General features: G+C 41.6%; 2 protein-coding genes across 2 annotated transcripts; one reads left to right on the forward strand and one right to left on the reverse strand.

The window, feature by feature from the left end:
* Window positions 1-626: 626 nt before the first annotated feature.
* LOC138039921 (neuroligin-4, Y-linked-like) lies at window positions 627-3,937 on the reverse strand. The gene has a single exon (XM_068885749.1). The coding sequence runs from the start codon at window positions 3,831-3,833 to the stop codon at window positions 2,004-2,006; it is 1,830 nt and encodes a 609-aa protein (XP_068741850.1). The 5' UTR covers window positions 3,834-3,937; the 3' UTR covers window positions 627-2,003.
* A 7,299-nt stretch (window positions 3,938-11,236) lies between these two features.
* LOC138053047 (cocaine esterase-like) lies at window positions 11,237-13,553 on the forward strand. Its single transcript, XM_068899730.1, has one exon. It carries the CDS (start codon window positions 11,297-11,299, stop codon window positions 13,100-13,102), a length of 1,806 nt encoding a protein of 601 aa, XP_068755831.1. The 5' UTR covers window positions 11,237-11,296; the 3' UTR covers window positions 13,103-13,553.
* Window positions 13,554-15,814: the final 2,261 nt, after the last annotated feature.

Raw genomic sequence — 15,814 nt, forward strand, 5'->3', positions numbered from 1 at the left:
CGCAATTTTTGCAATTGCGTCGAGAAGCCTGAGAAATTTAGGATTTCAACGGGGTTTGAACCCGTGACCTCGCGATACGGGCGCTGCGCTATGAAGCCACTGACGTTGGGAGCTGGTCATTTGTGGGTTCTAATGTTCCCGTGAGGAATGAATCAATGATGATCCTCGCTATGATCCTCGCAGTTAGCTTCACTTGATTTCATATCCGCAGTTCATATATGATCCATTTCATATATCATTTCATCATTAAAGAGTGTTATGGTATTTTTGATATTGGCTAATTTCCGAAGGATTAGTTGGGTACACCAACATGGCCGCCGTGACGTCACGTGAAAAGAACTAAGGCTTTTGCAGTGTTTTCCGGATTTTAAATGCTTGCGCACGTGACTGAATTGAGTGGACGGGATAGGCTGATAGAGTCATGAATTATTATTGAGTCTTTCGAACATTGCACAAATTTTTTTCCCCGTGAGTTACGGCGGACAGAGGTACTGGGAACGAAAACAATTCATATCACAGGCCACCCAGCACTAGGGCGTAAGAAACATACTTTTTAAAGAAGAGAGAGTTTTCTCCCACATATTGCAAAACAATTGCGTGTATGTGATACCTTTCCTTTATTCAAATACCATACAATAGAAAGGTTCCTGGATTCTCGTTTTTAGTAGCTTCATAAGGATCAATAAAGCAAAACGCTTACAATAAGTGTTTATTGTTGTTGTATTACTTGGCCGTGGCCCAAAAGAAATTTTTGCAAGCTAGCACAGTTTGCTTTTGTCAAATAGTTGAATGGTAACACGACAGAAAACCTAACCTGCGATCACGAGAAAAGAACGTCTGATCACAGGTTACAGAAATTATTTAGAGACAGACTTACATAAGAGAAAACGTAAAGACGGTGAATTCCTGTGCTCCATGATAATCATTTTCAATCTTTTTTTAAATCTTTCAGCACGTGCGGAGGCCATTTTTAACCTTTGTCCCGACAGAAGAAAGCGTGCGAAGCACGACGTGATTCGAGATGGACCAATTGGCGCGGTGCACCCATAAATAACTTACCACACGTGACCCTGTAATAAAATGAGAGAAATTTAGCATCGCGTTTCCGTGAAACGGGAAACGTGAAACGGGAAACGTCAAACGGCAGGCTGTTGCTTGTCATAAAAGTATGAAAATTCTGTTATTCTAATTTTTGTCTTTCATTTTAGAAGTTGCGCGACATTTGTAGATAACACGCAATAAAGGAGCTAAAATCAGACCAGTTTCTTTGATTTTTGGCAAAACGCAGATTTCAGTTTCACGTTAAAAGCTAAATCTCTCTTTTATCATTGGTAGAGGACCATGCATGGTGGATTGGTTTTCTTGGCCCATATTCTCTTGCTTTACTCACAGGTTTCCCAGCTGTTGTCGTTTTCGACCATTATTGCCTGTGCAATCCTACTATCGAAATAAATAAGTCTTTTTTGTTTCACTGCTTTCGTTTTTAAAGTAAATTAGCTTAAAGTTTGTCGTTACAATTTAGTCTAAATATTCGTGGCAAATGCATATTCACCTCCGAAAGAAAATATTGCGGCAGTGCTTTCTGGTTGGTATTACTAAGTACAATACAAAATACACTACATTATACAGTTAAGCGTTTTAACATATTCAAGATGGGAAGTTTTAAAGCTTTCCTTTTTCGAAAAAGCTATTTAATTTTCGTATAGAACACCGAGCTGAGAGTAGCTTTTGCGGTTGTTGCATCAAATTTTTAGCTTGTTGCCGCTCGTCGGAATAACTCTAAATAGAATTAAGTCAAGATTTTTATTAGTCACTTAAGAATTCTCTCAATTTCCTCTGAAACTGAGCGTTGTTTTGAATCATCTGTCTTTTCGAGCGATGAATAAATGAAATAATCTTTTTGGCGCCTCGTTTCTCATCTTGTCAATTAACGTTAGATTGTCTTTAATTTTGTGGCTGAGCTGATGAGCAGCTCTTCAAGACACTTTCCGTTGTCAATCAAATTAAACAGCTGCCTGGAGAAACAGAACGCCAGTGACGACCACACCAAGAACACCTGGGGCCGAGATTTCGTTCCCTGAATTGAGCTGACTCGAATTTTCCAGGGTCTTCATTTGGTCGGGCATATTTTTCAAGAAATTCACCAGGCGGGGGTAATAGCTGTTCCAAAACGCCATTCTACGCGGGTTGAAATTCGCCCTCATCTCAGGTTTGCCTTGAATGGTCAGGTACAATCCATGAGTCTTATTAAACTCAGTCCAGGTCACCCCGTTCAAGGAAGAAGTCGTGGGCACTCCTTTCTTTGCAAAGTTCGCGTAAAGCGACATAATCAATCTGCTGACATTTTTGTCCTCGTCAGTAAAATTCAGAGAGGTTATATTTAAGAATGGCGCGCCAAAATCGTACGGTGTGTTGTCGCCATGTTGGACTCCTTTCCATTCTTCTGCGGTGTTCCACTTCGATCTGTGACTGAACTCGTACATGAAAGTTGCCGCCTTTTGGCTGTGAAATCCTAATACCTCCAGAGTGGGGGCGGAAACGTAATAGTCAGACTGAATGTCGACTATCATCTCTCTCAGGGTGAGAGAGTCTCGCTTTTTTCTCCATGGTGTGTATTGGAATTCGATGGCGTCTACTATCAATGTAGCGGTCGTGTCATCTTGGTGAAAATTTTTCACAAATTCTTCGATGAATTCTTTGAACACTTGCGGCGTGATTTCTGTCGGGGGATAGAACGTTTGTGGGGTGTTGTGCGCGCCCTCGTTGCTGTTGAAACCACCAATCAGCGGAACGGAATGAAATTTACCGGACCGCCGGAGATTTTCAGGTGTGTCGTATATGAAGAAGTTATCGATCACAGGACCCACAAACTGCCAAGGGTAATGTTTTAGAATCTCGTTGGTGTCCTTTGCTCGCAGACATTCCATCATTTCCGGGTGATTCTCTGTGACACAGCCGAGTTCTTTCGCAGTCGTTTTGGTCTTCTTAACAGCTTCCTGAACTGTGCGAAACGCAAATGGTGACAACTCTACCCCGCTCTCCATAATGGCCTGATGAAAAAGTCCCTTTGACAGGGGTGACAGCATATGTAAACCGACGCTAGCCCCACCCGAGCTCACCCCTAATATGGTGACCTTGTTGGGATCGCCTCCAAAAGCCTTTATGTTCTCTTGAATCCACTTTAACGCGTGTACTTGATCCAGCATTCCCCAATTACCTTTCGCAGCTTCGTCGCCAGTGGTCATGAAACCGAACGGACCAAGACGATACTGAATCGTCACTAAGACGACGCCGAATCTCGGCAAGACCTCGCCCGGCGTCGTGTGTCGAGTGGTCGTACCGAACACGTAGCTACCACCATGAATAAACATTATAACTGGATAAATCTCACTTGCATTCCGTGCGTTTCTTCTTGGTGTGAATACATTCAAATACAAACAATCCTCGCTTGAATGCTTGTTCCAAGCGTACTCCGGCCAAACGAGACGCGTCGATCTCTCAAAATAGCGTGTGTAATTCTGCGCGCAAACGTTTGGAAAGGATGTTGCGTTATATATCTTTGGTTTCCATGCATCTGGGGATTTTGGCGGTCGGAAGCGAAGGTTGTTCACGGGCGGCGAGGCGTAAGGAATCCCTAGGAAAGCGTTGACGTTCTTGATGATGCCGCCGTCGCCGCCGCTTGCTTCGTCAACAAAATTCCTGGTCTTTCCAACGATCTTCCCGTACTTGGTTTCGACAATTGGTCTTTCAGAAGGAATTGCGACTGCGAATGAAGAGCGTCCGACCACAATCGCCCCCGCCAGCACCATCAACAAGCTTTTCACTCCTATCATCCTGATTATTTGCGATCACAAGTCCCTGGAATTAATCTTTCTCAAGCATCCAGGAATGGTATTTGGAGTAAAAAGAGCGTTGGCTGCTTAAAACCACTCAGATATTCACCCCAGCCGCCAAAATTCCATTTATGGTGACCTTGATAAATGTCTTGGTCTTTTTGAGCTTGCGCAAAAGAGCAAGGTATGCCTTGCGTGAAACCGCAGTTAAAAAACAATTTCGTTTTGTACAAGTTTGGAATAATTTAATGTGACACCCAATGAAGATGAAGGCCACTCGCTAGGCATCGCCTTTGGGCAAAATTTTTCAGTTCATTTCGATTTTCTTTGCGGGCATTGCTGATTTTCCTCAAACCATTAGTTATCTATGAAATAGTTTTTGAAAAATCGCTTATGGTTCAAACGAATAAAAGTGGAGATTGAGAAATTTACCAGAGAAAGCTGTCACCGCTATTCTCCGGAAAAAAAATATAGAAAGCACCCAGGCAAATATTCCAAATATATATATATATATCCCGTTGATTGAGATCTTTGCGTGTATAGAGGTTTTTGTATTATAGAAATTCTTTCACTCCAGGAAATTCGTTGCTATTTCCCTTAACAAATAAATAGGCCCAAAAGCAGATGCAAACCTTTTAAACAACTGTAATACTCTGAAGCTGGACAGCTCGTTGCGGTTTTCCCCTTTTTTTTTCAGTAATATAGTTCTCATTCCAGCTGCATAGCTGCATAATTATCAGAACTGAAAAGTACTGATTGAAAAAGAATTAGAACAACTTAGCTGGTAAATCGATGAAATAGGAAAGTGTGTTGTTGATAAAATAGGAAATTGTTTTAGTCGTTCCATTTTGTCAAAAAGTGTGCTATTTCTTGACCTAGGATAAAATCGAAATGGGTTTCCATTCCTTTTAATCGAGTTTGGTTTTGCGGTTGCTAAGCAAATTAAAATCCTATCAATATCTTAAAAAGGCAACTCCAACCCTTTTATCAAATATGAAACCCAAGGACACGCTGTGCGACAAGGTGTAAGATAAAGTTTTCAATTCTAAGCTGAGTAAAATATAGGCATGACTGTATTACATTGTATAATTCTGGAATCGATTGAACGCCTGATGCATAACTGAAAGTTGCAGATGATCTAACTTGGCCGGTTTCGTTTTTGTCTCAGGAAGCTTAAAATATCATAAATAATCCAACATTGTACACAGCACGTTTTCATCCAGCGGTCTCTAAATCGCTTATCTTTTTCGGAAAACCATTCTAACATCTTTTTAAGGCTTTCTGAGAGTGCTATCGAATAAATCAAAATACGAGATTTTTTCTATTAAGAGTGCCCAAATTTTAATCGTTTTTCCATTAAGCAATTTAATCGTATACACTGACCAATGGGTCGCGATAACAAATATCTACCGCTCAGTTATTGGGGAGTTTTAAACCCCTAACCCGAAAAAAAGAGACAAGAACTTGACCTTGAGACTACACAATGTTTTAAAAAGATATTTAAAAATGTGTGAAGGTAAATCCGATTGCCTGAAAAGCTTCTTATTGGTTTGCCTTATTCCCAGGCCTTTACCTGTCTTTGGTTTGATTCAATTCCTTTTTAATCTCGAGGGTCAACGAGACAACGAGACAGAAGTTTCTTCAGCCAAAATTGCTTATTTTAGGTGATGAAACAGCCTGGAGAAGCCAGCGGATTTCGAAGAGAGCTCCGGAAGCTAATCATTCCATTGTTCTCCCCAATCCTTTAGCTTTTGATAGCTTTTGATAACGCACCGTTGAAGGGCAAATCAAATCGAAGCAACCATGCTATGTTATCCATTTCACAAAGCATAACTACAGGAAATCATGAATGCGAGAGCATTTTGTGATTTATGAGTACGAGTGGTGTTTTAAAAGTTCTCAAAATTTGGCCAAAAATCGCAAGCAAGTTCAGACGATTTTTTATTAATCATATACACTTAACAAAAGATTTCTCCATCGCTGTGTTTCCATAGCAACTGCATTCATCAGTCATTGACCAATAAGAAACGCGATATTCTGTTGAGTATACAATAAGTAAGCTTATTTCCCATTAATCCGACGTGTCTGCAATCTCCCCATCGAATCTTCTTCCCTAGGTTCAGTGTCTTTTCCCTTGTTTGCTCATTAATATGTAAAGAAATGACCGTTGCTTGGTCTTTTGTCCTGTAAAAAATAGCCTACTAAACCCCACAAGAATAACCAGTGTAGCTCACTCATGCTAACTCAGCCTTCTAAGCTAATTAACACAATGGGTGACAAGGGAGCCATTTTGGACAAGTTGCTAACGATTACGTAACTTTTTTCCTTCAGAGAGACGTCATGCATACGCGCAGTTTTTTCACGGTTCTGTTAAAAATTTTCCAGTTTATTCAACCTCGAGACAGAAGACAGAAAGTTGAAACTTGCCGTCGCGTTCGTACCGCTTACGGTGTTTTTAGGCGAACTTGCGTGAGATTTTATCATTTTAATTCGCAGATCCGCGGAGAACGGAAAAGACTGAAGAGGTGTTCAAAACGTCCGCGCAGAGCTTTTGTTTTGCTCCTAAAATGAAATCCCTGTCGCGGACGGATTTCACGCGCGGCCCCTCTGGGTATAACGATAAAATAATTATAGACAGACGGACTGACTAAAAGTATTCTAACGAATTGTAAATTGTGGCGAAAAAATTATGCTTTTGCAAAAAATGAAGTTCATGTAAGATCTTTTATAAAAGGATTACAATTCAGGAATACAAGTTAGCTTTAGTGTCTAACTATTTCTTGAATTCGATTACAGTAACAGACACTCATCAGTTATGTCTCAATTATGACATGTAAGAAAAAAATTCATCACAAGTCACATCATGTTGTTTGTAATGTACAAAGTCAACTCTCTTTCCTTCATTTATGCTGAAAATAAATTGTGCAGCGAGATCTCTTGTTGCCTTTATCTCCAAAGTGCTTAATTAACCGTTAAAATATGTACCGTCTGCACAAACAGGAGCACGTCCACGAACTTCAGAACGAAACCAAATACATAAGTTTTGCAGACAGCCCGAAGCGATTTCCCACGCCGACATCCCACAGAGCCGTCATCAGCACTAAAACTTGAAAAACGTTCCGTCAAAATTTGATTTGACAACTTCTGCATGGTTAGAATTTCCTTTAAACTATTCGTTATATAAAGCTAATTTCACAAACTGCCCGTAAATGCTCAGTAAGTTGAATGTCTCTTTTCTACTGCAGCCGTTGATCATTTATTTTTTAGATGTGGACATCCTTTCCCTGCTGTTTATGAAGTGTTTTATAAAGAACTGACTGATGAATGTCAGACGTCGCATAAAGGAATAACCTCGCCCATCGTCGTTAAACCGTAGGGTAGTCTAGGGACATTTTTTCCCCATGAGAATAACTGTCACGATATTTGCCAAAGATTTTGGATTCATATATCTAAGCCTGGTTTTCATATGATCGTCCCGATCCTTCTTGTCGTTTGCAGACGATCGGGACGATTGCGACGATGGTTTTACTATAATCCTGTCGATCGACGGTACGAGCGTTTCCCTGGGGAGGTCCCGGGGGTTGTTTTTCGAAAGTCCCGAAATTTTTTTGGCGTATTTCGAGGGACATTTTGTATCTTCGAAAGCAAAGTTAAACTTCGCAATCGTTTTGTTTTATTTGGTCTTAGAAACATGTTCAAAGATCCGTTTTTCAGTATATAAAGGACATGTGGGTTTCACGAAAATTTTACGGGCTTTGAGAAACCTCAACTGGATCCTTCAAATCCAATCGAGAATCACGTGCCTTATTATACGCTATGAGGGAGTCAGGGTGGTTTAGTGGTCATCAACCGTGCCTCCCACCTCTGCGACCCAGGTTCAACTCTGGCTTCGAGGTTGTATGTGGGCTGAGTTTCAGTCGATCTCAATCTGACTCCGAGTGTTTTTCTCCGGATACTCCGGTTTTCCTCCCTCCTCAAAATCGACTCCCGACCTATTCCATCAGGCTGTGGTGCTGTGCTCCGAGGTCATGTACATGGGTCGTGTTCAGGGGCCGAGCGCTTAGCCGGCAGCACAGCTCCTTCGGTCCGACCTCGTTGAGCTGCGCCCTTAGTAATTCAGTCTCCGACTGCGAGGAAGGGCGATTAGCAGATCAGGTATTATTATTATTATTGCGCCGTAGATAACGAGCCTGAAGACACTGCAACGACTGAAGCGATATAGTTCGACAGATAATCAAAATTATATAAACTCCGAAAGCGGTTCATCATCACGAGAACCTGAAGAAACGGTGCCTGTTCTTCCTCAGATAACGGCCATATATACATATATACACAGTATATCCGCAACTTCAATAGGGTGTCTCCCCCAGGGATTTTAGCGTTTTTGGCGGTCTTTTTTTTCCTCCCTTGGTCGCTTTTTTTGTCAGTCATTCCAATGGGATGTGTTCGATCTCCGTCATACTAAGGGAACTGAATGGGACCTGTGCCTTAAAGAGGCAAGAAAAATAGATATGGGTTATTGACCAAGCGTGAGGTCAAGATGGCTGGATATTGGCCAAGTTCTTTTTATGCGCGTTTAAGGACCGAGACGAAGTCGAGGTCCATAAATAACACGCAAAAAAAGAACGAGGCCAATATCCAGCCATCTTGACAGAATAAGCTTGGTCAATAAAGGATTTATTATATGATTTAATTAAAACACCAAAAAATGACTCCGATCTTGCGAGACCAAGAGAGAAATCCCGATCGGGCAGTATCGCTCCAGCTTGCCCGCTTGCCTAGCCAATAGCCAATCAGGGGAAGGGATTTGATTCATCTTGCCCGCTCACGGAGCTAGTCATATAATAAAGAGATTTATCTTCTCGTTTACGTGAAACGAAAAGGCTGACGTTTGTCATTCTACAATCCGGGACAAAAGTAGTTTAGTCCTTTTAGACAAGAACTCCAATAAAAGCCCTAAAATACCCCCTCCCCCTCCCCCACCCAAAGCAATGTTGTTTATGGTAAAGCGCAGATAACCGATACATCTCACGACAAGGAAGGGGGAGGGGGAGGTTCGTAACTAGGAGATTTATTTCATTGAAATAAATTGTTTAGATGAAGAGAAATAGAGCAGTTTTCAAATGACTGTCGAAAGTAATTACGCGAATGCAGTTGCTACGCTGATTGATTGGTTTAAAAATCTCGCTCCATTTTATCAACCAATAAGAGAAGGAAACCCAAAGCCAATCGCGACTCAGTTGCGCGCGCGATTTTTCCCGCGCTGTGAGCAAGTTATACGGAATTGCGACGAATTTGGATTGGTTCATTGCGCTGTTTGCACGTGCTGGGATTGGTCGAAGCAATTACTGTGGTATTTATTTTACGACACTCAATTGAAACCCGCTCTAAATAGAATTGTCACAACATTTTTGTTCAGGATTGTAGCTTGTCCTTTAAGAAGTTGTCCGACGTACGCAAAATTGAAACAACTTTCCTTGTGCACCGGTTTGTTTAACAGTTTGTTTAACAGGTTCGAACCCCGGCCGGAACAACATTCAGGATCTAAAAATAACTGACGAGAAAGTGCTGCCTTTGAAAGTCTGCAAATGTTGATCTGCAAATGGTTAGACTTTCAAGTCTTGTCGGAAAAGGACTATAAAGCGTTGGCCCCGTATGACAATATCTTTTATGTTCAAAGGTTCCCTGCGTAACTTTAAAGAACCCACACACACTATTCGAGAAGGGTGGGGGATGGAGTCCCCAGTGTTGTGGCTGGCTTGGCAGTGATGTCTCTCAAAAGGAAAATGGCAAAATGCAAATTTCGGCCGACGTTTTTGCTGTTTCCAGTAAACGTGATATGTGAAATCTCTGTGATGATTACTGCCTGAAATTTGACCAAGATACCGGAAGTATATCAGCGTGATTAGATAATCGCCTTACTGGGCGTCACAAATCTCCCTTTCATCCGCAATTCTCATGCATTTATCCTGTATAAGTAATCGAGCGCACCTCTTTAATCCACGATTACCCCCAGTTATATACTAAAACAGTTGATAACGTTGAAGGCCCGCTCTGATTGGCAACTGAATTGATCTCCGCACATTCCTTTGCTATTCATTTCCGAGTAACTCGCGCGGGATTTGGTCCCGAGAATATTGTTATCGTTGCAGGAATAAATGAGTTAAAATCATCTTTTTGTGCTATATCATTTCACTGGTTTAGTATATACTAAAACAACTATTTACTTCAGTGCCGGTGGCTAGTGGTGGGTATTTAGGTTGCCGCGTCTTGGCGAATACTTGTTAACTTGCCACCCACGATAAACCGGGCTTTGTCAAGTCCTGCCGCCATCGCTATCGCGACAAATCAAAAACATATTTACCATAGTAACTTTAAAAAAAATGGCGTTCACACTGAAACTGTGGGCACCACAGAAAAACCTCACGTTATGTCTATTTAAGCCACTTTTAGGGGGAAATTGATCTTGTTGGGTTCAAAACTCCTCTGTCGGTTTATCGCTAGGGCGAGAGAGTGTCGCCTTTCCAGGGCACGAACTTTAGTTTTCCGGAAAACGCAGGAATAAACTCCTCTGGCATATTAATTTCCAAACAGAAATTAATCCAAACAAATAAACGTCGCAACTTAGACAGTGAGCCTTTTTTTGAGTCCGACTCGTGACATGACAATCGAGCTTAAGTCATCTCCCATCGTTTGCAATCGCTGTCGTGGCAAAATGTCGCGAAACGCTCCCCTCGCCAAGAGAAAAGAGATGCTGCATGCAAGCAATCGAAATAAATTGCAAGGGGTGCGTTTCTTCGCAATTTGCTAACGAAGTGGCAATGCTTCCCCTGCGAATTGTCAACGTACAGAAACAATGGAGGTAGCCAAGCGTTTCTTATGGAATAACGGTCTGCAAATTCATTTCTTGTATAGTCTAAGAGGATCTGACAAGGAAAGAATTGCAAACTAAATAAATTGTCTTAGCAGTGTTGTTAAGTAATTTCGACCCAGAATTGGAACCAATGACGTCAAGCCTATCCAATTTGAAAGTAAATGGAGGCCAATGAATGATTTGAAAAGCTTCATAACATCATTTTAAAAGTAACTTGGACATAATTTGGAAACCTTTTCAAAACTTTCTTGATGATTAATTTTAAAAAATATTCCGTCAATACCGAAAATGAAATTCAAAAACTGACAAATTAAAATGTACTCTTTCGGACATGCAGGCGACAATGAGGCAATTACCTTTCAAGAAAGGTGTTAAGTTCAATTACGATAGTTTGATATTTGATTCGTACCCCTCGCGGGCTTTATTAATGGAATATCGTCGTATTCATTTCCGTTTATTTTCCGCATTGAAAACAGAGCTTAACAACCCAAATTGCCTTTTTGGACCTAATTAAGATCATATCGCTGGTCCATGAAACACAAACAGCACGACTTGATGAGCCAGCCATTTTTCACCTATCGAGGTAAACATGGCTGGAAGAAAAAAGACAGCTTCCTGCGAATTGTTCCTTTTATCACGAATTGCGCTGTTGATGGCTGCAGTTCAAGCCCACGATCCGAACGCCCTCGTAATAACACAACTGGGCTCAATTCAAGGCCTGACACAGGTAATTTCGAACGCCCACGGATCCGAGAAAGCCATTCATAAATTTCTGGGCATACCTTACGCAGTGGCGCCACTGGGAAGCCTACGATTCGCCCCGCCAAAGGCACATAAGGGATGGAGAGACATTGTATATGAGGCAACGTCTTTCAAAAGCATTTGTATGCAAATGATCCATCATTACAACACGTCAATTCGCCAAGCTTGGGACGGCTTCTCCGAGACCGACAACATAAGCGAAGACTGCTTGTACCTCAATATCTACACGCCAGTCAACGCGTCCAAGTCAAGGAAGCCGTTTCCTGTCCTGGCATACATTCACGGCGGTGGATTTTTCGCTGGGACGCCCATTCGAGCCGTGTCGCCCGGCGAATATTTGGCAATACGAGGAATTATTCTTGTAACTATTCAATATCGCTTGGGTCCCTTTGGTTTCTTCTCTACAGGTGATTCAAATGCGCCAGGAAACGATGGAATGTTGGATCAAGTTGAAGCATTGAGATGGATAAATAAGAACATTGAACATTTTGGAGGTGATCCATCACGGATAACTCTTTTAGGCGAAAGCGCCGGCGGAGCAAGTGCCAATCTTCATCTATTGTCCCCACTCTCGCGGGGTCTTTTTCATCGTGTCATAACAGAAAGTGGAACAGATTTGTCGCCGTTTGCGTTTCATGACAACTCGGGAGTTTTCCAGTCCTCGAGACGCCTTGCTGAGAAATTAGACTGTGCAGACGTCAAAAACACGGATCTAATGTTGAAATGCTTGAGGTCGAGAAAAGCGCAGGAAATTTTGCAATTTGCCGGAGGAGGCTTTTTCTATCCCGTTATAGATAAACGTTTTTTGCTCGATTCTCCGATAAATCTACGAAAAGCGGGCAAGTTTCAGAAGGTACCAACCATGGCTGGGTTTGTCAGTGACGAAGGGTCTTTTTTACTAGGTTCATCCTCGCAAAAATTTGATAGATCCTCTTTTAGAAGGAACATAGAAATGTATATTGTCAACAGCATATCGCACTCAACCCAGCGAAAGCCGCTGTTGGTAGACGCCGTTCTCTTTCAATACTCTCATTGGCCAGAAACCAACAACAATTCCACAAAAATTCGGAAGAGTTTAATCGACGCATTTACCGATTACTTCATTGTGGCGCCAACACACGCAAGCCTCACATTCCAAAGTCAAAATTCACCGACCTGGTTGTACGAGTTTCGACATCGTTCTAAGCACAGCCCCAAGAGAGCTTGGGAAGGCGTGGCGCACGGAGACATCACCTCTTACGTATTCGGCGTTCCTCTTTTGAATCGCAGCGTGCCACATCTATACACGGAAGAGGACAGAAATATCAGCGACTTCATGGTCTCCGCGTACATTAACTTTGTCAAAGACGGAGTGCCATCACCAGAACACGCCTTCGGCATAGAATGGAAGAATTTTGATCCAAGGAATCAGGCGTATCTTCGAATTGAAGCCACCCCACACATGGCCAAGAATTTCCAACCGCAGAAAGTTGCATTTTGGAATGATTATTTCCCGAAATTGTACAAGTCTGTAATGAGATGTGAAGGACACGACGCATCTTCGACAAAAAGTTTTGGCCGTGTAAACAAGTTTAGCAAGCAAATCTTGTGGTTCATGACATTTCTCGTTAACATTTGGACAGTATTCGAGTAGGTTATCTGAGCTCCTAATCACATGCATGGAACCTGATCAGAAGTAAAATTTTGTCACTGTTGCATAGTTTCTGCTCTTGTGAAAAAGGAATTGGCCGCAACAAACCGGCTTTGTGGGGATAAAAGAGTCCTGTCCAAGTTTCTCCGGGCCACGGTTTACACTTCTTCAGCCATTTAATTTACAACGTTTTTCTAATCGATACATAAAGCCTGGCTGGAGTTTCAGCTCACTTTAAAATTCGTCATGTAATTACCGGCCAGTTTACGAAATAATTTTGGAAAGCCTTCAAGAAACAAAGAAAAAAAAAAACAGAAGGACATCATTAGACGTTGTTTTTTAAACTTCAGAAACAAATGACCCAAGGCAGGCAATCATGAATGATATTGTGAAATCGTGCTACAAGTGATTTATACGACTTTAATATATACATGTATTGATCCAGATGGAATTAAAACCGAACCAAAACTCTTTGAAATGTGTTTATTGCCTGAACTTCAGCGAGTCCGGCATTCACGCCACACAAAACCTACTAAGGAATTATTTGCGCATTAGGCGAAATATCTAATTGCAGTTCTAGAAAATTGTTGCCATGATAACACTTGGGAAGGAAACAAAATAGCACAGTAGTCGACAGACGCTGATTTCATCCTCGCTTACAAATTGGCAAACATCATAACTAAATTTTCGACAAGAAAGAAACTAATAATCGTTCAGGTAGTTTACTTAAAATGGACGAAACAGTGGGCCATTAGTCGAATGATTAGGAAATGAATTTATAAACAGTTTTCCAGATCACCGGAAAACGTTTACCATCAATTTTCAAATTGAATGCAAACCTTTCGAAGCTTTTAACACGATTAAGAAAAAATGCCGAGAGGCACCACAAAAGAAAACAACACAAAGTTGTAAACTGAGCGCATTTTTTTTTAACCATTGCTCACTGGGTGGCCTCCAAATTTACTTTTCCGGCAAAGTTCTGGTCTACCGGATATTGAGAACAAAAGCGGATCCGAAAAACAACTGATTTAACAGTTACGAACTTGAAGCTTCTTTTTGGGAAGATTGTACCTTTTAGTGTTCTTCTTAGCCGAAAGCGATCTCCTATGAGTGTTTTTAAAAATTCTCTGTATCAGTTATAGAATTAAGATGCCAGCCTTTTGTAACTGTGTAACACTTGTAATAAAGGTCTTTGCGCTCTTTGCGGATCGGGAAAGGACGAATAGGAGGTTTTCATGTGACGCAATCGCCGCCATGTTGGCGGACCAAAACTAAAAATGTCTTATAAGCTCCTTTTTTTGTTCGTCTACCAGAAGTCGTACATTTTTCGATTGTTATTGATGGGTGTCTCACGAGGTTGGTTGAAAACGTCTTATTGGGTTGGCTAAGCAGCAAGGAAAGGAAGGAATAGCAGTATGAAAAAGAGAAATGATAACTAGTAGCATGTCTCGACTTGGTGCCCTTAATTTTAAATTGAGAATGGCTTGAATTTTTGGGAGTTTTTTTGAGAGAACATTGGTGGTTTCACAGTTGCACGCGTCGTCTTGCTTGGTGGGAAAAATAGTATTTGGTGGAACGCGAAAAATGGTTTTCCTGAGAGAAAAGTCACTGAAATGCAAAATCTTTTCTTTTCCTGAGGGAAACCATCTAGAAAATTCGAAATTTTTAAGGTAGCGAGAGGTTTGGGGCCCATGGTAGCCGAGCCTCGAGAGGTTTGGGGCCCCGCCCCAACCTCTTGCGGCTCGCTTCGCAATCCGCACTCGATCCACCGCTTGCGCCCGAGAATCTCGCGCGAGACCCCAACGGAGAGCTTGCACGCAAGCTATTTTTATGGCACACGTGCACGTCGAATCAACATCGTTCCCAGGGCTTTTCTATGCCGGGCAGGGGGCGGTTGGGCCCTCCTCGGCGAAGAAAAGCTCTGGGAACGAGGTTGACGTCGAATGAATCTCGGGGGTATAGACAAGTCAACTCTTCGAGAATAGAACAAACAGTTGCTTCGAAAGCCCACGACTGTTTTGGCCAGCGCCTACAATAACGACTCTGCACATTACTCTGCACAGCAACTCCTAGGTACCTAATGTATCTCTTAAGGTAATGTACCACAGCGATTATCATGAAAGTTTCGTTGCATGGTATATCCTCATTACCCTTCCTACTTATTGCGAAAGAAAAGTCCAGACGAATCAAGGATTGTCCCGTGTTTACTTAATTTTTTTTGGAGAAGCTATTTGAGGCGACCAAAAAACTCATTTTAACAATGAAAATGTCATGACATCGCTGTTTATCTTTATTTAAATATCTTAGCGGCATAAAGACATATACAAAATAAATACAAACAAGAAAGGAGGAAAAGAAAGAAGAATATAAATTACAACAGTGGTGGGGAGATCAAAAAGGAGTTAATTAAGCGCATATATTAATTGGGCTTCCCCAAATTAAGCATGTTAGAAGTTGAACTGACCAGTTGGTGACTATGGTGCGTTTTTAGTGTCAAAATTCAAACGTGCATTCGGCAATTCAAACAGTCGATTTAGCTGTTCAAAACTTCAACTCAACATTCAGTTCAGTAATATTCGGCAATTCAATTCAATTAGGCCTAAGGTTAGCTTAAATGAATGTTTACGATTTCTTCTGTATTGGTAAAACAATGACCCGTGACTTGTGACGTGAATTGAACATTTGAACTGCCGAATTGAGTATTTGAATTAACGA

Source organism: Montipora capricornis, chromosome 1 (assembly GCF_036669925.1).
Source record: "Montipora capricornis isolate CH-2021 chromosome 1, ASM3666992v2, whole genome shotgun sequence".
Lineage (NCBI taxonomy): Eukaryota > Metazoa > Cnidaria > Anthozoa > Scleractinia > Acroporidae > Montipora > Montipora capricornis.